This window comes from Gobio gobio (assembly GCF_949357685.1).
Source record: "Gobio gobio genome assembly, chromosome: 9".
Taxonomy (NCBI): Eukaryota; Metazoa; Chordata; class Actinopteri; order Cypriniformes; family Gobionidae; genus Gobio; species Gobio gobio.
In genome coordinates this window covers 55153136-55175635 of record NC_137115.1, presented here as the reverse complement: position 1 = coordinate 55175635, position 22500 = coordinate 55153136, and the positions used below count along the sequence as shown (strand labels likewise).

General features: G+C 39.2%; 1 protein-coding gene across 5 annotated transcripts in view; it reads right to left on the bottom strand.

Moving 5' to 3' along the window:
* Nucleotides 1-1494: 1494 nt before the first annotated feature.
* The window catches only part of pepd (peptidase D), a 161275-nt gene continuing 140269 nt past the window's right edge, over nt 1495-22500 (bottom strand). For 3 of the 5 annotated variants that reach the window (XM_079825836.1, XM_079825837.1, XM_079825838.1), the window contains exons 12-15: nt 20845-20993; nt 15378-15562; nt 13108-13299; nt 10606-11102 (exon numbers count right to left, since the gene is read on the bottom strand). In XM_079825836.1, coding sequence (XP_079681962.1) covers nt 10959-11102; nt 13108-13299; nt 15378-15562; nt 20845-20993 — 670 coding nt within the window. In that variant the 3' untranslated portion in view covers nt 10606-10958. Of the gene's footprint in view, nt 3029-10605; nt 11103-13107; nt 13300-15377; nt 15563-20844; nt 20994-22500 lie in introns of those variants that run through there. The other 2 variants (XM_079825839.1, XM_079825840.1) reach the window with 1 other exon arrangement.

Below are 22500 nucleotides of genomic sequence, written 5' to 3'. Positions count from 1 at the left end.
TCTGTCTCTTTTGGCACATTTTTCTGCCCTTCATACATGTCTCTGACTACCTCTAATGGTTCTGCCATTTCTAGTCAGTGCTGGTGTGTGAAGACTGTGAAGGTCCTGTTTAAAACCTCACTCTTATAAATCCTAGTGATTGTGCAAGCCAAACGTAAGATGACAGCAACTATTGTTCAGTCCAGCACATATTTGATTCGGTGCCCAGATGAACACATGCCTCCAGACTAGTTTGGCCACAAACTCTGAACCTGAAAAAAAAAGTCAACTTTTTTTAAAGGTTATACAAGATGTAACTCATTTTTGTTTAAGTCAGGTAAATGTAATTTAAGCTGAAATGACAAGTTGATTGTACTTCAAATTTTAAGGCAGCAACTTTTTTTTTTTACAGTGAACGTTTCTTAAGTTAAAAATGAATAAACCTGACTTTAACATTGTTCTTTGCATTTCCATTGTCAATTGTCAAAAGTATTTGCTTGGAACAGCTTTTCCTGCTCTTGTGCATCAGTTATGCTTCTATTCTGACAGTAACATCTAATTTGTCCTGAAAATACTTTTTGGACTGTACAGATAAAAAGGTTTATTCTTCACTCCGTTTAATGGGTTTTTTAATTGCAAAATTGGTGCTAAACTAGCTCTGGGGCCAGTTGCATAAACTAAGCCATTATGTTAAGACAGTGTCTTAAGATCTAGTATGAGCAACTAGCAGTTAGGCAAGTGGCATTCAGTCTTACTTTTCGTATCAAATTAGGCCAGTCTATGTTTTTATGTAACTGATTTAAAAAAATTATGAACAGTCTTAAAGAAAAAAATGTATGTCTAACTTGTAAGACTAGTCTTAACGGTTTATGCAACCGGCCCCTGGAGACGAATATCCCAACCCATCCTTTTTCAAAATTACATTTGGGAAACAGTGCTTTACTCTGACAAATAGATAGAAAGCTATACATAGTAAATAAAGAAAACGTGTTAAAATATCTTTCTTGACCACTCACAGATTTCATCCTGTTGTGTTTTTCATGTGCTGTATTTGACTCAAATGTAAATCTGGTTCAGCAGGTTAGACACTGAACTGGCTTCATCGGACTGCAGCTCTGTAAAAACGATTCATTGTGGAATAAAAATCATATGGTGTTTAACATCTGACACAACCATGGCTTAACCATACCTGAGAGTGTTTGCCTTACATGAAAACAAAACGTCATTGGACACATTTCAGAGAAGAAAAGCAGTTTCATGAGAAGAGCAGAATCACAACTGAACTGCTGGGAACAAACCTAAAGACACAAAACAACACACAATGCTGAAGTGTGTACAGTGAGACAAGACCTAAAGGTCACAATCCACAAAAATCACAGGCAAAGTTTCAGCAAACCCTCAGTCCACTAAAACCACACTTATCTTCTTGATGATCCTTTCCTCTCCAACACCTGAAGACCTGTGTGACTGAGCTACTGCAGTGTTACGCTTGACCCCCATCAAAATAATCCCATCACAAACAAACATTTACATTTATTCATGTAGTTGATGCTTTTATCTAAAATTAAGAACATTACAAGCAATTTATCATGAGAGCCAACAAAAATTATATAAACAATGCCAAGTTTATGGAATAAAACTACAAGAGTACATCAACCAGAGCAGAAAATATGTAAAAGAAAAAATGTTTACCCTTTATTTTAAGGCTCAGATAAGTACTGAGTAATATTAATTAAATTACTACACATGTACTTACTATAGAGTTACGGTTAGGGTTACTTACTATAGTAAATGATGCATAATTACAAGTAAGTACATGTAATATGTAGTTGAATCACCTTAAAATAAAAGGTGTCTTTAAAATCAGTTTCAAACAAAAAAGACAATTTGCTGCAAGACTCGTGAGTTTGAGGAACTCAAATTTTATGTCATGAAATAATCTCATGTTTGAAGACAGAAAAAAATTTAAAGTCCTAAAAATGTAAAAAATGTTTAGAGCTGCAACCGTCAAACTATTGTTTTACACGCATGCAAACGAAAACAGCTGAAATCAGCTAGAAAGGAGACATTTTAATTTTCATGACACCTCCTGCATTCAGCTTCAGTCATGCCAATTCACTCCTTCATTCATGTCTCTCACCAGGTTATTTTCTGTTTAAGGTATTTTCTGTTTTCAGCATTAAGATTATGATGTTTAAAAAACTTTAGCACTTATCCTGTTTTTAATAAATTCCCTGATGTCTGTGGCTCTTTCAGAAGATAATGCGCCGCCACAAAGCACAAGTGCTTCAGGAATGCTTTGAGGAGCACAACAACGAGTTTGAGGCGTTGACTCGGCCTCCAGATTCCCCAGATCTCAATCCAATCGAGCATCTGTGGGATGAGCTGAACAAACAAGTCCTCGCAACTTACAGGACTTAAAGGATCTGCTGCTGACATCTTGGTGCCAGATACCACAGCACACCTTCAGGGGTCTAGCGGAGTCCATGCCTCGATGGGTCAGCAAAAGGAGGACCACCACAATTTTAGGTATGTTATGCCTGCTCATTGTATATGTAGTAAAAAGTAGAAAGCATGTTAAAGATCATCCTGACTCCAGGTGATTTGTCAACCATGTCTTTGATGTAAACGCAGATCAGGTTCAGCAGGTTTGACATCGATCCGGCTGTTCCAGTGATTCATGCAGGAATAAAACTAAAAATTAAAACTCACATTTGACATCTGACACAACCAGATCTACAACATACTGAACCCAGGAGTGTCCGTCTAACTTAAAAGTGAAACATAACTCCAATGAACATATTTTTCAACATTTCCGGGAAGAGTTGAAGGTTTATGAGAAGAGCAGAATCGGAACAAAACAACACTAAATGATGAAGTGTGTACAACGAGACAAAGATTACAATCCACAGATGATTGCAGTGACCGGTCCATTTGACCCCCAGAGTGACCAAGGCTTCGAGGGCATTTCCACAGAGAAGAGTGTCCGTTTCCTCGAGCATCACGGCTCTGGAGGACTTCAGCACGGCTTCATGAGCGGCTCTCGGGTCTGCGGTGAAGGAGCGACAGCATTAAATACTGACCATTCCTGCTTGATTCAAACTTTTTATACATTCACTTTTACAATGCATGATCAAAGATAGTTTTACAAATGAAATGTAACAGAAAAGGACCTTAAAGCTGCACTATGTAAGTTTTCCGTCCGCTAGAGGTCGCCTGTTCAAAACAAAGGCGTAGTTTGATGACGGCACGTTTGAGCGCAGAATCTTGGGTCATGTGGTCGTCAGCTTTTCTGCAGAATAAAACCACAAACCGAGGGGAACGCAGATATGATGTCATCGACAGGCCACGCCCTCACACGTCCCGGTTCCTCGAGTAAAAGAGCATCTCACCATTTACAAATAGTTGGAAACATTTGGGATATTGTAAGTACTCGACTGAACACAATATATAACACTGGCCTAGTGGTGTTTGGATATTTTACTGATTTTTTTTTTACATAGTGCACCTTTAATATTGCAGTTTTTTTGTGGAGCTGCAAATTATTACTTTTGCAATTATAGCCTATTAACATTTTTATGTATAACGGCACTGAACATAACAAGCTTTAGGACTTCGACAGATCTATTGAAGAAAAGACACTGCAACATTTGACCTTTTAGAGAGTGTATTCTTACATGTCAAAATGATGCGTATGAAACATTGCTTTACTCCAAATTAAACTGAAGTGAGGCAAATATGATTCATTCAGGAAATAAACATGTACATGAAACATCCAAGAAATGTAATTTTTAACTGACCACCATCACAATCGTGCCGAAAATGAACCTTAAGAAACAAACCCGCAGTAAATGATTAAGTTTGTACAATAAAACAAGACCTAAAGATTCCAGAATCACAGCCACATTATGAGTTGAGTCCAGCAATCCTTCAGTCCACTATGAAACCCAAAGTGATGGAGTGACCGATTCCACCCTGCTAATGCTAACAGCCGAGGACTCGTGCGACTGAGAGTTACTGGAACGCTTGACCACCCTCGATATGACAGAAACAAACCCTTACATTCATTCATTTAGCAGATGCTTTTATCATCAGTGAGGAACATCACGAGTCAACAATAATCATATACACAATGCCACGTTTATGCTATAACTACAACTGTACAGGAAGCAAAAGAGAATTTCTCTTTTCTTTTCTCTATTAATTAGAACTACAGTACATGTGTTTTAGTCGACTTCTAAATAAAAAAGAGTTTTCTGTTCGAGGGCAAGAGTTTAAGAGACTCTGTTTCGTTGTGATTAATTTCGTTCAGACAGAAGATGATAAAAATGCTGTCCATGTTATCAGCTCATTTCTCTGGATCTAAACTAACAGCTCAGGTGAACACAGTTCATGATGGAAACGGCTGAAACATTGACACGGTAAATTTCCATCCATTTAGCCCAAAAACCGGATGCTAACGGCTTGGTCAAAAGGAATTCTGCGTGTAAGCCTTTTCAGCATTTTGGTGAAGTTCTCTTAAAGGTGAACTATGTAGGATTTTTGCAGTAAAATATCCAGAAACCACTAGGCCAGTGTTATATATTTTGTTCAGTTGAGTACTTAGAATATCCCAAATGTTTTCAACTATTTGTAAATCGTGAGAAAATTGCTATTTTACCCAAGGAGCCGGGACGTGTGAGCTATGCGTGTGAGGGAGTCGCCTGTCGATTGCGTCATATCTGCGTCACCCTCGGTCTGCGGTTTTATTCAGTGAAACGCTGTACTCTCACTGCAGTGTGAACAAGTGTCATAGCAGCCGCCGAGCAAACGTCATAACTTCCTTTTCAACACACTCAGATATATCTAATACGATAAACAGAGCTGCGTTACCTCACACTCAGCACTGGAGAAGAGGAAGTGCCGCCGGCAACCGTGTCATAATAAAAGTCCCGCCGGCGACTATGCCATAATAACAGTCCCGCTCTTCAATCGCTCCTGCGGCCTTGCTCAGCTCCACAACACTCGCTCCTGCTCTGCTTCACTACAGTAATGTTAATAATCGCATCCATGAACATGATTTCTGCCCGAGTCCTATCCTGACTGTTTCCCACCGGCTGTGAGGTGAAGACCACATGTCCCAAGATTCTGCGCTCAAACGTGGCGTCATCAAACTACGCCTTTGTTGTGAACAGGCGACCTCTAGTGGACGGAAAACTTACATAGTGTAGCTTTAATTTATTGATATCTCATTTTAAATCTGACTCCATTAATAATTTTATCTGACTCCAATTCTATGTGACTCCATAAAGTGTGTTACGTTTAGAGTTTATCAGCTGATTTGAAGATCAGTTGCGATTTAATTTAGATCATTGATTTTCCTTAGTATCACTTATTTTCAAATATTCGTTCCTCCATGGGACCCGGAGTCTCAAATAGGCTAAGCGTCCGGTTTCGCTTGCTCTAATGGACACAGATCAGTCAGTTCTGATATTACAGAGGATTGCAGGGTGAACTATCTTACCTCTAAGGGGGTCACACATGTTTACTCATAACAAAACGTGTAATTTTAGTGATAGTCACGGAAACCGCAACTTATAATAACAGTGGCAGTCAGAAATCAGGTTTTCATTTTAGGGGGGCTTAGCCCCCAGTGAGGGTATTTCAGGGTCCAAATTGCGCTATTAACTAGTAGCTTAATAACATGCATATCCATAGGATGGCTGTTTATTAATACTTATAAAGTAATACTAAAGCTCCCCCGAAACATTTTTTATTTCTCTGATCTACATATGTGCATTTTAAGATGTTCTGAAGGCCAAAAAAATAGATAACAGTAGCTTGAAAACCACGTCAATGGGCAGTAGATTATTTGTCTTTCTTTTCTCCACATCTCTCTTTTTTCTCTGTTTTTATCTTGCCCAGTCTCTTCCCCTCCTAACGCTGAGCTTTAACTGATATAGTTTTTCCATTTTCGTCAGAGAAGAAAGTACAAATGGTTTACATATTAACATACTGATATTTATATGTTTTATGAATACTTTTCTTAGACACGTTAATTTACTGTTTATTAAAGTTTTAAGTTTATTAAATTAATTCACAAAATAAACACATTCATTACTAATCTTATGCCCAATACAGGCTGAAATAGCTGAGCTTTTTTATTTATTTACTGAAGGCTACAAATGGAATAATATTAATTTACAATATGTACACATTCATTATTAATCTTATGCCTAATCTGAAGAAAACGGTTTTGTTAATATTTCTTGTTTGTTAATTACATTATGAATCACATTGGCCAATTTTCAATTCAAATTGGCGAAATTAGACAAAAGTGTAGGCTTTTCTTTTGCCTGAATATTTTTGTCTTTGTTTAACATTTCTGACTTAAAGAAGCAGAGTCTTACATTTCTCTCACTTGACGTCGAGTTGTGCTGCTAAAATTCGGGTTTAGCCTCAGCATAATCTGTGTGAACATAAAGCCCGCCTACTCTGATTTGATTGGTTTTCTCGAATATTTTGACATTTACGAGCGATGACAGACCAATGAGGCTCAGATGAACACACACACCTCTGCTTCTGACGTGCATCTGCCCGGCGCCGCTGCGGATTGAAGAACACACAGACTAAAAGACGGGACGAAGCCGAAACCTCCCGCCAGTTTCATATGCTTTAAAGGTTAATCACACATTTTTTAGGGGGGCTGGGCAGAAGTTAAGGGGGACTGAAGACCCCCTAAAAAGGGTCTAGAACCGCCTGTTTTCCCTCATGCATGGCTCAATGCTCCCGCTATGGAGTTCCCAGTATGATCTGCCCTGGCAGAGAGATCTGCGGTAACTCCTACTTACTCCTCACGGACACGACTAAAATAATGATTTCAGAAAGATACAGAATAAATCAAGATTAACATTTATTTTGGCCAGACCGGAAAAGTAAATAAAGTAAACAAGAATCCATGGTACACAACTGATCAGCGTAAAAACATAGAACACAATTGCAAAGCAATATGAAAATAATTTAAAAGAGTCATCATTTCTGGTAGCCTGGTTAAAACCAGACCATTCTCAGTAGTAACTGAGTTATGGTCTGGCAAAGCTTCATAGACAAATCATTTCCAAAGGGGCGTCACCAACGGGCGTCGCTCAAATGCCTCTGGGCGCAATTGGATAGACCTAAAACCAATCAGAGCGATGAGGGAGATGACGTATGCAGAGCGACGGACAAACATCTGAGACTCTGGCCGTTTCTCAATATGCGTTCTTGTCTGTACTTGTGTTCTCAAATAGGAAATGTCCCCGGTTTCCATTTCAGAAATCTGGTCACCTTACCTAAACCACATATTAATGTTTAATTATTTTTAAAATGTAAACGAAAAGAGGCCGGGTGTTTTATACTTCGTTTTATTATAAATATATAAGATAATGAATGTAGGCCTAACTACGCGTTGCCTGAACCACATGTGTGTGGCTAATATGTTTAAGTTTTTTTTTTTTTTATGAAATGAGGCAGTGGTGTTTTATGACATTTTTTGTACGCGAACTTCTAACTTGCGTCCGTGACTTACCAAGTTTGACTCCGGAGAATGAACTCCCGATGACGGTAATAGTTAATATTAAACATATTATAGCCACACAAATGTAGTGAAGGCAATGCATATTATCTTCAATGCATGTATATAACAAAACGAAATATTTAAAAAACCCGGCCTCTTTTCGTTTACATTAAAAAATAAAAACATGTAATATCATGTGTGCATAATATAGCCTATGATTATCACTGTAATACAATGAGATATGACATAGAACAAAATCCAGTCTCTTTTTATTAAATGTTAGTTTAATGCGTGATCAATATCCATTTTAAAAGTATAAGTAAAAGGTATAAGAAGCTATACAATACATAAAGCAATTCAGTCAAAGAAAGTCAGCGCTAGGAGACTACAACGGTAAAGTTTAATAGCTTACAAATATAAAGTTATGAAACTTCACTTTGCCCTCAGACAAAACGATCTGTCAGGGAACAAATTATAGATTAATGAGAGCAAAGATCAGCCGTTAGATCTACACAAGACAAATCATATCTTCACATCAGAGCCAGCGGCAGGCGGCAGAAGGACTGGCCGAGGAAAGGCGCCTTTCGGTGGGGTTAATGAGCGATTGAGCGCCGCTGGTCCACTGGAGCTCACAACTCCAAAAACGGCAGATCAAATTTTCAAAAAGGCGCTCTCTTTATAAATAAACCACAGATTTTGGCTTTAAAAACAACTACATTCTCGCCTGAAAAGGACTTAAAACTATATTTTGTGAAACATTAACACAACCAGAGGGATCTCGCTAAGACAAGCAAGCTGGTATATCAGACTTTTGCCGAATCCAGTCGGTAAGACAGCGATAACATCTTTTTTAGATATGAAGGCTTCTTGTGTTGTTCTTTGCTCTGGTTTTAACGGAATGGAAAAGTTTAAATCGCTTAAAACAGCCGCGATAGCTGATAGTGATGTTCCACTGCTGCATCCATCTTTAGTCAGTGTACAGAATCTGCTTCACTGTCGCTGCGCTGTCGTCATCGTGTAAAGCCCGCCTCAACGTTTCTGATTGGTGCCTCGATTTCTGGGGCTTAGAAATGGGTTTAAATGGGCTCTTTGCCAGACTACTTGCAGAGCAAATCTAAATTTGCCGGAAGTTGTCTGGGTTTTCCCAGGCTACATTTCTGGCACAATACATGCAGTTTGGGTCAGTGTCTCATACCCCTTTTCCACCAAAGCAGAGCCAGAGCTAGATCGGAGCCAGAGCCTAGTTTCAAATCGGTTCTTTGTGTTTCCACACACAAAGCCCCAGCTCCGAGCCAGGAAAAGTGGTTCTTAAGTAGCACCAAAACATTGCTGGGCTAGAACAGGGCTAGAAGTAAGAACCGATTACGTCAGGCGCTGGGGGCTGGGGTCAACAAGACGAACACAAACTTTAGATCCACCATTTTTGAAATAGCAGCTAATGGAGCTAACAGCTGCTGTTCGTTTGTAATCTCCGTCTATACAAATTACGGCGAACTGCATGGATGCGTTGGATTCGCTGTGTTTGCGTTGTGTTTTGATGCCGATGTAGGATCGTAAAGCCATGTGAATGAATAGTAACGCAACGTTTGCATTGTTGATGGAAGGCTTGTTCGCAGCGGTGCTGTGCAGAGACCGATCGCAGCATGACAACGAGTCCAGCGAGAGCATATGACTCCTTTTGCTTTTGATTCACTCATGCGTTTTTTTTATATCATACGTGGATCGGTCTGCGATGCATCTCGAACAAGCCTGGTGTGTTTGTGTTTCCCGCTGCCCAGGGTGGCCAGGTTTTCACAACAAACCCGCCCAATTGCTACTCAAAACAAGCCCAATCGCGTTCCAGGGAGGGATTCACCAGTAAAAATCACATTTGGGGGTAAAATATGTGTTTTTTGGCACTAAAATTCGCATTCCCGGGGCTAAATATCACATAATTGGGGTCGCTTCATCCCGCGGACATGAAAAAACAGCCCGCGGCAAAACCACATACTTGGCAACATTGCCGCTGCCTCGCTAGCATTGCTGAGAGAGATGAGACGTATACAGTGACGTAAGACCTGGCTCTGTTGTGGCTCTCAGCCCGTGGAAAAGCAAACGGTTCTTAGAAGGCTCCTCAGTCGAACCAACTATGAACTGGGACTAGCTCTGGCTCTGAATTAGCTCTAGCACTGCCTTGGTGGAAAAGGGGTATCAAAGACCCTGACCCAGCACCACACGGGGGTTCTGACTACAGAATATTCCCCTCTCAGTTTGGTTACCCTTGCTTAAAAACTACAACTAGAACAAAAGGGTTGTAAATATTTGCAACACAAACACCTGGTTTTGGGGGAGTGGATCAGATATCTTTGAAGAGACTCCTGAATTCTCATTAGTTTTCAATCTTTCTAATACTACTAGTGACTGCAGTGAAACTGAGTCCATTTTAGCATTCGCACGAGACCTTTAAAAAGACATCAAACATGAAAGGGATAAAACAATAGATTTACAAGATACATCATCACTGGTATATCTGGATTTGGTGACTTGGAAACAGGGCAAGGAGAGGGAAAAAGGGGAGGGGGGAGGAATGTTTGTCAGGGTGGTGTCACACAGTTTCTGTGAGAATTACTTGTTCAATTACTGGGGTGTGTATCTCAGCTTTTGTCTTAGCACCAAAACCGATCCTTACAACACTGAAGTGCCGAACCCTCATAATGATCATCTCCCTTTATTCAGCTCATCAGTTCATTTAAGAGAAGTCATGTGATCAACAGCCATCTAGTGCTGTAACCCTCAGACTATTGTTACACACGTATGCAAACGAGAACAGCTGGAATCTACTGGAATGAGAAACACACACACCAAAACTGTTCTGACAAGTTTACACTTCAGTAACATTGACCACGCCACTAAAATCTGACAATGAAGGCGTCATACAGTTCACTTCTTCAGCTCCAATCATCAACACTTCAGGGCCAAACTCAAGTGTTGTTGAACTGTAACAGCGCTTCATTCATTCACTCATAGTGAGTGTCAGGGTTTTCTTTATGATTTTAAATAATATGACAGGATTTTATGAAATTAGTCAATAAAATGCTGCACACAATTCTGAATGATGCTAGAAAAATCAGATGTTTATTAAAAATAAGTCTTACAAACTTGCCCAAAGTATACAGAATAAAATGCAGATGAATGGAGTAAAGTTTGACTCAGGCTAAATCAAGTTCAGAGCTGCTTTTATTAAGAATCAAACTCTGGAAATGTTCCACGGCTGCTACATGAAAGCATAAATGATCCGGTAATTCATTTTTAATACTGATTTCCATAAGAGACGTCATACAAACAGCAGCTGTCATGAGTTTCCCTTTATAGAGTGAAATATCAAAGATATATTGAGATACAGGTACAGTCTGATATGTTGAAGAAAAGGAGTGTCATAATCATAATCATAATCATAATCATCATCTCAGAATTTCTGGCTGCTGATGGGACTGAAGGGTTTGGACGTTTTCTCCGCCATGAACGCCTCGATTTCCTCCACGGTTCGAGGAACGCAGGTCAGCAGCTCCACGCCGTCAGCCGTCACAGCGATATCATCCTCAATGCGCACCTGAAGAGACACAGGACCATCAGGATTCATCCGCAATAAAGGCCCTATTATGCTATTTTAACCCTTAAAGACAGAGACAGCCGCCCGTGGCTAAAAATAACCATCGTTCTAAAATGTTTAAAGGGTTAGTTCACACAAAAATGAAAATTCTGTCATTAATTACTCACCCTCATGTCGTTGGACACCCGTAAGACCTCCGTTCATCTTCAGACACAAATGAAGATATTTTAGTGTAAATCTGATGCTCTGAAAGGCCTCCATTGGCTCAATGCACTTTACACTCTCAAGACCCTTAAAAGGTACTAAAGACGTCGATACAAAGTCCATCTCACTACAGTGGTTCTACAATAACTTTATGAATCGGCGAGAATAGTTTTTGTGCGCAAAAAAACCCTAAATAACGACTTATATAGTGATGACGATTTCAAAACACGGCATCATGAAGCTTCGAAGTGTTATGAATCAGTTAGTCGAATCAGCAGTTTGAATCGCCAAATTTCAGCAGTTTGACGGTTTGACACACGATCCGAATCATGATTCGACTCAGTGATTCATAACGCTTCGAAGCTTCATGAGGCCGTGTTTTGAAATCGTCATCACTATATAAGTCGTTATTTAGGGTTTTTTTGTGCACAAAAACTATTCTCGCCGATTCATAAAGTTATTGTAGACCCACTGTAGTGAGATGGACTTTGTAACGACGTCTTTAGTGTCTTTTAAGGGTCTTGAGAGTGTAAAGTTGAGCCAATGGAGGCCTTTCAGAGCATCAGATTTACACTAAAATATCTTCATTTGTGTCTGAAGATGAACGGAGGTCTGACGGGTGTCGAACGACATGAGGGGAAGTAATTAATGACAGAATTTTCATTTTTGGGTGAACTAACCCTTTAATAACTTTTAAACCGCAAATCCAACCTGTAAGCTGTAAAATGCACCGTAAAGAAGTATCGCATTTGCGTGGATGCATCATCAAAATCTGCAGCATTGATTGGTCAAGGAAACGCATGTGGGTTGTTCCCCTGAGCCAAACAGAAACGACTGTTGATCATTAGTATTAGCAGTATATTTCTCTATTTGTGTGTAGTTTGTGTTTTACACCGTTTCAGTGTTCAGTCTTTCTCTTTACTTCACTCCCTGAACTGTTTTGGACACTTCTACATTGTCAGTAAATAAAATACACCTGTTTTCACTCAAAAACGCCTAGAATAATATTATAATAAGTGGCTATAATCTGCTGAGGGATTGACTAAATCTCATCTGGAAGTCTAAAACAACCATAACTTTCTAAAGGAAAAAAAAATCCAAACTTCATGAAGGTCTGTTTGAGTTCACAGTAAAAACACCCATTTTTTGCTGCCGGGTTTCTTAAAATTAGTTTAATTTAATCCATTCTCAGACTAAATAAATGTAAAATTGGGACTTCAAATGAGCTAGATGGACACTTCCTGTTCTCCTGTTTAAAGTGATATAAGACACTTGATGCTAGAATGGGTGAGAAAAACAAAGAGAAGTAGAGGCAAGTCAGGCGCCCAAAAAATGTTCTAGGTCTTTAAGGGTTAAAGATGTGTAATTTTGTTTCTGAGGTCTCATACAATAGATTTACATTCAACCAAGGTCAATTTAATTTTCTCATCATATACACTGCATATACTGTACATGGTCTACTCTGCTCTGATTGGTCAGATGACCCAGTCTGGTGTGATTGGTCTACTCTGCTCTGATTGGTTACATTAATGAACAGCTCTATTACAGACTGTATAAAAGTGAATACCCAAAAAAAGCATAATAGGGGCACTGTAAAACCTGGACATTCACTCATGAATCTGAATGTAAAGGAACTTTAGTGTATGTGATTATAAAGTAAAAGATAAAATAAACATATACAGTGCATCATATGCGTATATAAACTATGATTTCAATGCATACATTATAGCATATTGACAAATCATCGCCCTCCATCAAGTGTATCTAGTGTAATATATGATTAGTTTGTAATAATTCTGACCCCGCCGAAGCCACGGAAGCGATTCAGGACGCCGCTGTTGATGAAGCCGCACTGAGCCGGTGAGTTGAGCGCTTTATCCAGCAGGTGGTTGATGAAATAGATTCCCGGCTCCACCGTGAGGACCATGCGCTCCTGCACCACACGGCCCATCCGGAGACTCTTCAGCCCCGGCTCGTCCACACGCTCGATGCCCTGAAGAGCAGAAACACGGACACTTTAACTGGAGCTTTACTAACCCTATACATGTACCTCAGTGAGGAAAAAAAGAGATTTAAAGTATTAGTTCACTTTTAAATACACTTTTGCTGATAATTTCCTCACCCCCATGTCATCCAAGATGTCCATGTCTTTCTTTCTGCAGTCAAAAAGAAATGAAGGTTTTTGATGAAAACATTCCAGGGTGTTTCTCCATATAATGGACTTCAATGGGCTCCAAACGGTTCAAGGTCCAAATGACAGTTTCAGTGCAGCTTCAAAGGGCTTTAAGCGACACCAGATGATGAATAAGGGTCTTATCTAGACAAACCATCAGCTTCTGCGAGAAACCCAGCAGTATTTATGCTATTATTTTACCTCTTATCAGACGAACGTGATCATCTCTGAGCTCCGCCATAACTTCCGCTAAGTGAGGTCAAAATACGAGCGTGGTCATAGATATATCGATCGTAGATGCCTCATTTTACTGATCCGTGCAGACGCTAATGAGGCATCTATGTATACATCTATGACCACGCTCGTATTCTGACCTCACTTAGCGGAAGTTATGGCGGAGCTCAGAGATGATCATGTTCGTCTGATTAGAGGTAAAATAATAGCATAAATACTGCTGGGTTTCTCACAGAAACTGATGGTTTGTCTAGATAAGACCCTTATTCATCATCTGGTGTCGTTTAAAGCCCTTTGAAGCTGCACTGAAACTGTCATTTGGACCTTGAACCGTTTGGAGCCCATTGAAGTCCATTATATGGAGAACAATCCTGGAATGTTTTCATCAAAAACCTTCATTTCTTTTTGACTGCAGAAAGAAAGACATTGACATCTTGGATGACATGGGGGTGAGTAAATTATCAGCAAAAGTTTATTTAAAAGTGAACTAATCCTTTAAGACACTTTAAAGGGGGGGTGAAATGCTGTTTCATGCATACTGAGATTTTTACACTGTTAAAGACTTGGATTCCCATGCTAAACATGGGCAAAGTTTCAAAAAAAAAAAGTTGGACGTTCTGTGCCAAAAATACTCCTTCCGGTTTCTCATAAGTTTCGGAGAGCGAGAGAGCAAATGCACGGCCATTATAGTGCTGTGCTCGGCTTTAGGGAAGCGGCTGCGCTGCAGTCATAGGACGTCACAAAATCAACAATGTCAACAAAGATGTGAGTTTTTGGTTGTCCGGGAAACCCAAGACAACCCTGTACAGCTTCCCAAAGAACCCAGCGTTAATGGGATCCCTGCATTTCGGCGACGATCGTTTTATAAACAAGGCCCAGTTAAACTCTGGATTTATAGCTCGTCTAACGCTGAAAGATGGAGCTGTTCCAGCGATTAAGGTTGGAAGCAGGCGGTGAGTAAAACTGCTTCAAATGTCTGTGTGTTGTTTGCTATCGACTCGTTCATTCAAATTCGCTACAATTCCATTGTTTTTCTATGTAAACACGCACTAGTCTGACGTGCAAAACCGTTCCGCTTGCTACTGCTAACATTAAATCACATACCATAGTCCATAAACCAAATGATATCCTCATAAACCACGAGTAAACACACAAATGTTGTAAAACTCGCACATGACAAGCTGCTATAAGCAGGTACCATTATAAGTTATACGTTTTACAGTAACTTACATACCATAGAGATGTCCTGCTGGAGTCGTTGCTGCTTCTCCTGTTCAATTTCAGCCTCTAGATCTGATTCTGGATCATATATGTGTGGCTAAATCTGATTGATCTTCGTGATTTTTCCTCACGTTTAAGGATGTCACAGCTTTCAGACGCTCTCAACGCAATCGCTGCGCGCACTCGTGACTCTTTAGCTCCGCCCACACGATACGCCTCCAGATGCTCGTTTTTTTCAGCGTATCTTTCTTTTATAAATATAATAAAACTAAAGACTTTTCGGAGATATGAAGGATGCAGTACTACTCTATAGGCACTCAAGATTGACATGAGATTGACTGAAACTGAGTGTTTCACCCCCCCTTTAATAAACAGAAAGACGTCTGACAGGACAAAGGAAGTCTCTCCCTCTCTGATTTATTGATGAAATGTTCAGAACTGACCTCTGGATATCCTCCCACGTCATGGACGTCGATGCCCAGCAGATGACCCAGTCCATGAGGCATGAAGACGGAGCCCAGATGAACCTTCAGCATCTCCTCCACCGCCCCACGCAGGATCCCCATCTTCACCAGCTCCTCCAGGTGAACCCGGTCCGCCAGACGATGCATGTCCGTCCACTTCACACCTGACCGATCAGTGACATCATTAGACCGAGGTCAGAGGTCATTTTACAGCGGAGGACTGAAGCTCTCTTATGGTGCGTTCACACCGGACGCGATTCGCGCGAGTGATTTACATGTTAAGTCAATGCAGAGACGCGAAATGGCATTCTGCGGCGCGATTCGCGCGAATGAGGCGGCGAGATTCGCGCGATTGAGGCGGCGCGAAGGACGCGAATTGAGCGTTTTGAACGCGTGATTCGCGCGAAACGCTCAAGTTGAAAAATCTGAACTTTGGCGGATATTTCGTGCCGCGTTAACCAATCAGGAGCTTGCTCTAGTAGTGACAACAATGAGGAGAAAATCTGTATATTAATATCTGGTTCAGACAATATGATTATCACTGTGATAACATTAAATGACATGAAACACAACCCAGTCTCTTTTTGTTAAATGCAAGTTTATGTATGATCAATAATACAAAAGTATCAGTAATGTATAACAAGCTATACATGAAATAAAGCAAACAATGCAGTCAAACATTCAAAGTCAGTGCTAGTAGGCTAACGTTACAACTGCAACGTACAGTTATAGTCTAAAAATATAAAGTAATGAAACTTATCTTTGCCCTCAGCCTAAACGATTTGCCAGGGAACAAATTATAGATCCATGAGACCAAAGATCGGCCGTTACAAGACGAATTATAGCTCGAGACACCACAGAGACATCAGAGCCAGCGGGAGACGGCAGAAGGACTGGCCGAGGAAAGGTTGCCCTCGCCGGCTTTCACGTGCGCTGAGCGCGCTGTCCGCTGGAGCTCACAGCTCCGACAACGGCAGATAAAATGTTCAAATAGGCACTGTTTATGTAAATAAACCACAGATTTGAGCTTTAAACAACTACATTATCGACTGAAAAAGTCTTCAAACTACGTTTTGTCACACATTAACAGTAGATATGAACAAAAAAAAAGACATGTAAACACAGCCCATGTCAGCCATTTCTCAACGAGACGAGCTGCTGGCGGAATTCGATTCGCGCGAGTAAACTCAAAATGTACACGCGTCCACCTTCGCGCGAATCGCGTCCGGTGTGAACGCCATATTAGACTTTAACCTCTTCCCTGTCCTGCTGGCGGGACACCTGGCACTCTTTTTTTGATCGGCTTTTTTTTGTATCATATATTTGAGTAATTATCATAAATTAGGTATCATTCGAAAGCTTACGAACTCAAAATTCATCCTGTGATAACCGTTTTGAAATTGGACGTTGCGTTACCATGGAAACGGTACTTTAAATTATTCTAGCAGGCTCCTCCCCTAGTGGGCGTCGTCATGTTTTATATTACAACATTTATTTTAACTACTTTATAATAAAAATCTTTTCTAATCTTGACAAAACACATATCGTCGGAAAGGTCTGAGTCTTTTTGTGATGGAAGGGATATTTGGACAGAAATTTACAGAAAAATGCATTAAAAAAACAATCAATGGAATATGTGTGACACCCGGTGGCTATTTGTGGTACAGCGCCTAAACAAAATCTCATGGGGACTTTATTTTTTGTGATAACTTCAAATTTGGAACACAACCTGGTTAGACATATGGCTTTGATTTTATAGTAATGTTAGATTAAAACATTTTTGTAAAATATATATTTTATATAAAATAAAAATATTTAGTACAGTATTTTTTATTAACAGTAAATTTAAATTTCCATAACTTTTTCATACTTTCATATTTTGAATTGTGTTCACTTCAGCAATAATCTGCCGAGTGTCTGCTTTAAAACAAGACCAAACTTAGGTCTATATTCCAAAGCATTCTTGAATTACAGCCCTTTAAGTTTGGATAGTGCATTTTCATGTGTATTCTCAAAAAGGGGGGTGACAGTTAAGGGGTTAAACCAAACGCGGTGTCTATTTGTCCTTTTAGGAAGTCATGGGCGTCGGAAGCAAAAAAAATTTGGGTGGGTCCTCTCTCAGAAAATATTTACGGGAGTAGATGCCATTTACATTAAGTAGAAATATATCGCCTTGTTTGCTAAACATCTGGTAGGACAAGACAAGCTTATGGAAATCACCTTATCTTAGTGTAGGGGTAAGACGCATGGCATCAAGTTTCGACGCAAATCGACCCGCGGTTCGAATCCGCCTTTAGCCGAACTAACTCTACTCCCTTTTCCAATCACATATCAGATCGGAAAGGCATTTATTTTCAATAATGAAGAAAATATTACAAAAGTGGAAATAAAGTGTCTAACGTGTTTAATAATAAGTGTTTATCGATTAGGGGTAGGTAAACAGACATGTGCTGGATTAGAGACGATAAAAGTGATCAATATCATTGATCGTAAAAAGTGGGTGAGTCTTGTCTCGCCCACATACAATGGTTCCAACGCCCATGTAGGAAGTGCATTTTTAAATAATACAACGCAAATTTCAACATTCACTACCATTCAAAAGTTCGGAAATTAAGAAATGCATACTTTAATTCTACAAAGATGCATTAAATTGATCAAAAGTGACAAAAAATTCAGCTTTGATCACAGGAATAAAATACATTTACATTTTACATTTACATTTACATTTATGCATTTGGCAGACGCTTTTATCCAAAGCGACTTACATTGCATTCAAGGTACACATTTTTGCATTTTGTCAGTTCTGTCAGTTCTTGCTTTCCCTGGGAATCGAACCCATGACCTTAGCGTTGCTAGCGCCATGCTCTATTGTTTGAGCTACAGGAAAGCGGAATAAAATACCGGAATAAGCGGAATAAAAGCGGAATAAAATACAGACTAAAATACAGATTTTGATTTCGTTTCCGTTTTTGTTCCTCTTAAAATTTCGTTCGTTTCCGGTTTTCGTTTTCGTTCCTTGAACCAGTTCAGAGCCCTGGGTGTAAAGTAACGAATTACAAATACTCTCGTTAGTGTAATTGAGTAGTTTTTCTCAGGAATTGTACTTTATTAAATAGTTTAAAAACAGTGTACTTTTACTTTTACTTGAGTATATTTGAAGTGCTGTATCGGTACTTTTCCTGCGCTATTTTCCCTAAACCTGCCGTCGCTACATTATGTTTTTTTTTGTCCTGTCAATGTGATTGGGCAAGGTGAATAATAAGTCCTGTCTCCATGGGTCACGTGTGTGACTCCCGTCATATCAACCATAGCGTCCAGCATAGAGTGAGAGGCACGCACGCTTTATGAAAGGGGGTTGTTGCTGGTTACTGTATGAGGACTTAAATCTAGAAAAAAAAAAAAAAGAAATAAAATTCCGTTCTGTGCTAGATTAACTGAGACTTGTTACAGCACTTGCATATTGTTGCCCTTGACTGTTGGCTGCCCTCTAGTTGCTTCTATTGCTCTCATTTGTAAGTCGCTTTGGATAAAAGCGTCTGCTAAATGTAAATCGTGAAATTGCTCCGTGAGCCAACATACATCCTCATCTCAGCGTAGTTTATCAACTGAGCGAGGAGAGAACGCGTCCAAGGTTAAGTGTTTCTTAAAGGGGCGGTACACTTCATTACAAATCATATATAAAATTAAATCAAAAGACAATCCAATGAGAATCAAAAAATATATTCAAAATAAGAGAATCAGAGTTTTTAATAATAAAGAAAAGATTTTGATGTTGATTTTACACTCATTACAAGTGCATATTTTAATGTAATTTCTCACATGGCGATTTAAAATTGTAGTCCATGTATATAGCAAATAACTTTCATAAAACATCAGATTTATATTTAAATCAGGTTTATGTTTTTAATTACAAGCAAAAATAATCAGTGGTGAAAATTGTCAGTTACTGGATTCTGATTTCTGAAGTGCATTCTTTTAACAGAGAAAACATTCATTGAAATTAAAGCAGTACAATGAATGCGTCTTGAAAAGAAAGAACTGCTTTGCTAACATAAAATTGTTAATGTACAACGCTTTGCAACCTTTTTTAATTAACCGCAGGAAAACCTCTACAGACTGGTTGTCATAAATGTTACCAGATTATTGGTTGCTTTCTCAAATATTACTTGGCTGTATTTTTTGTGCTAGCAGTCACAAATAAAACTTGGAGAAATATTGAAATACTGTTGATCTCATGTTTTTTTGTTCTTACTGAGAATCATCCATAAAAGAGTGAGCTACATTTTTAATTTGCAGGGTATAAGGTGGAATAACATTCATAGCATAATAGGGGAGAACCGGGGCGAAAGTAACACGGGACGAAAGTAACAACGCGATTTTCTCAGAGCCCTGACTACATTTGGATTTCAAGTTATGACAGCAGGTTCAGCACACAACCCTTGACGGATCTGCCAAAAATATTGTGATTCCGTCATTGTTTTCCGCGGTTAGGTCCGAGATGCAGTTTTCAAGTACGGCAAGTAAATTAATGAAGCGGTACTTTTTTTCTAATTACAAGTTGTGTTTCTTGTTTCATGTGTCACAGTAATGATCAATCTACGGGTTATTTAGTGCTGTTACACACCCTGAAGGTTTGTCTTTGCAGAGTTTTTCAGTATAAAAGTAAATCGTGTTTAAATGTCAGGACTTCCTGTCGGGACGAAAGTAACACTTGTTACTTTTGTCCCGCTATTATATAAATAATGCATATTATGCAAATTTAATTTAATTTAATTTTTATATTGTTCATACTGTTGAAGAAAAAACTTATCAAATAGATTGACATTACAAATAAAAAATATTCTAAACAATTCAAGTTTGTACTGTCATATTACATTTGAAACATTTGATGAACTTTAACATAAAATGAAAATGTAATTTAATATTTTTTTTGCAAAGATAAAGGACAAAATATGTTTGCAGTTACATATTAACAAGATCATAGTCAGGGATGTTTAATAAAAACAACAGTAACACAAACAAATCTAGCTTGTATTGTTGTGTTACTTTCGTCCCACCTGATGGGGTCAAAAGTAACAATGTGCAGCTTATGTTCAAAGTGAAAATATACTGTCGTCGTTCTACATTTGTACAAAATACCACCTGCTATTGATAGACCACACTTGTGAGTTATTGACCACAGCAAAAATATATCTCAGTCTAAAACATTATCTTTTAAAATTACGTTTTTTCTGAAAAATGGTACTTTCGTCCCTGCTCTCCCCTACTCACTACTCTTGAGTACTTTTTCAAGGGCTACTTTTTACTCTTACTTTGAGTAGTATTTAGGACAGGTACTTTTACTCTACTAGCACTACATCTTTTTGACAAGTAACAGTACTTTTACTTGAGTATGCTTTTCCAGTACTCTTTCCACCACTGACTGGGACACACGGTGTGTTTGTACCTGGTTTGATGGCGGCCATGACGGCTCTGGAGGACTTCAGCACGGCTTCATAAACGGCTCTCTGGTCTGCGGTGAACTTGCCGTTGGCCGGGAAGGAGCAGGTGATGTCGGAGGAATAGCAGTAATACTCGCCGCCCATGTCAAACAGACTGTCAGGACACAATCACACAGTTTTTAGATGCATTTAGACAGACGTGGAAAGTAACAAATTACATTTACTTGCGTTACTGTAATTGAGTAGTTTTTCTGTGTACTTCTACTTTTTTAAGTAGTTTTAAAAATCTGTAATTTTACTTAAAGGGTTAGTTCACCCAAAAATGAAAATTCTGTCATTAATTACTCACCCTCATGTGGTTGGACACCCGTCAGACCTCCGTTCATCTTCAGAACACAAATTAAAATATTTTAGTGTAAATCTGATGGCTCTGAAAGGCCTCCATTGGCACAATGGCACTTTACACTCTCAAGACCCTTAAAAGGCACTAAAGACGTCGTTACAAAGTCCATCTCACTACAGTGGTTCTACAATAACTTTATGAATCGGCGACAATAGTTTTTGTGCGCAAAAAAACCCTAAATAACGACTTATATAGTGATGACGATTTCAAAACACGGCCTCATGAAGCTTCGAAGCGTTATGAATCAGTGAGTCGATTCAGCAGTTTGAATCGCCAAATTTCAGCAGTTTGGCGATTTGACACGCAATCCGAATCATGATTCGACTCACTGATTCATAACGCTTCGAAGCTTCATGAGGCCGTGTTTTGAAATCGTCATCACTACTGTATATAAGTCGTTATTTAGGGTTTTTTTGCGCACAAAAACTATTCTCGTCGATTCATAAAGTTATTGTAGAACCACTGAAGTGAGATGGACTTTGTAACGACGTCTTTAGTGTCTTTTAAGGGTCTTGAGAGTGAACCGTGCATTGTGCCATTGGAGGCCTTTCAGAGCCATCAGATTTACACTAAAATATTTTAATTTGTGTTTTGAAGATGAACGGAGGTCTGACGGGTGTCGAACGACATGAGGGTGAGGAATTAATGACAGAATTTTCATTTTTGGGTGAACTAACCCTTTAAGTATGTTTTGTTTTAAGTATTGTACTTCGCTAGATTTTAAACCACATCCGTTACTGAGTAAGATAAATAAATAATACGAAAGTGGGGAAAAGCGATCCGGAAACGACTGCATTGAAATGAAGGGCGGGAGAACGCACAAAAAAAAAATAAAAATAAATAAAAACCCCACAAAAAAGATGGAGATGGACAAGACATGTCAGTGATGCAGATCCAGCTGAAAGCGAAACGCCGCCGTGAACCAGTTAGTATGGGAATACTACTGGACTTTTGATATAAAAAATAAATAACGTGGTGTTGTCCTGGAGGATATCAAAGTTACAAAAAAAAATGTTGATGCAAATGAGGAAACGCATAGAACATGTTTGGGAACATCCCTCTGTGTAGATAAAGGTATGTTTTTAACTTAAGGCCGAGTGTTTTCTGTGATGCAGAGGGAATCCCGGAATCCAGTCACGACAATTAATTTACAGTATAACGCAGATATCACGTAAAACAAGCAAACTGATGGATGAATGATTACATCGACGGTAGAGCTGTACAATAAATCAAATCACGACATGATCTGTGAATATTA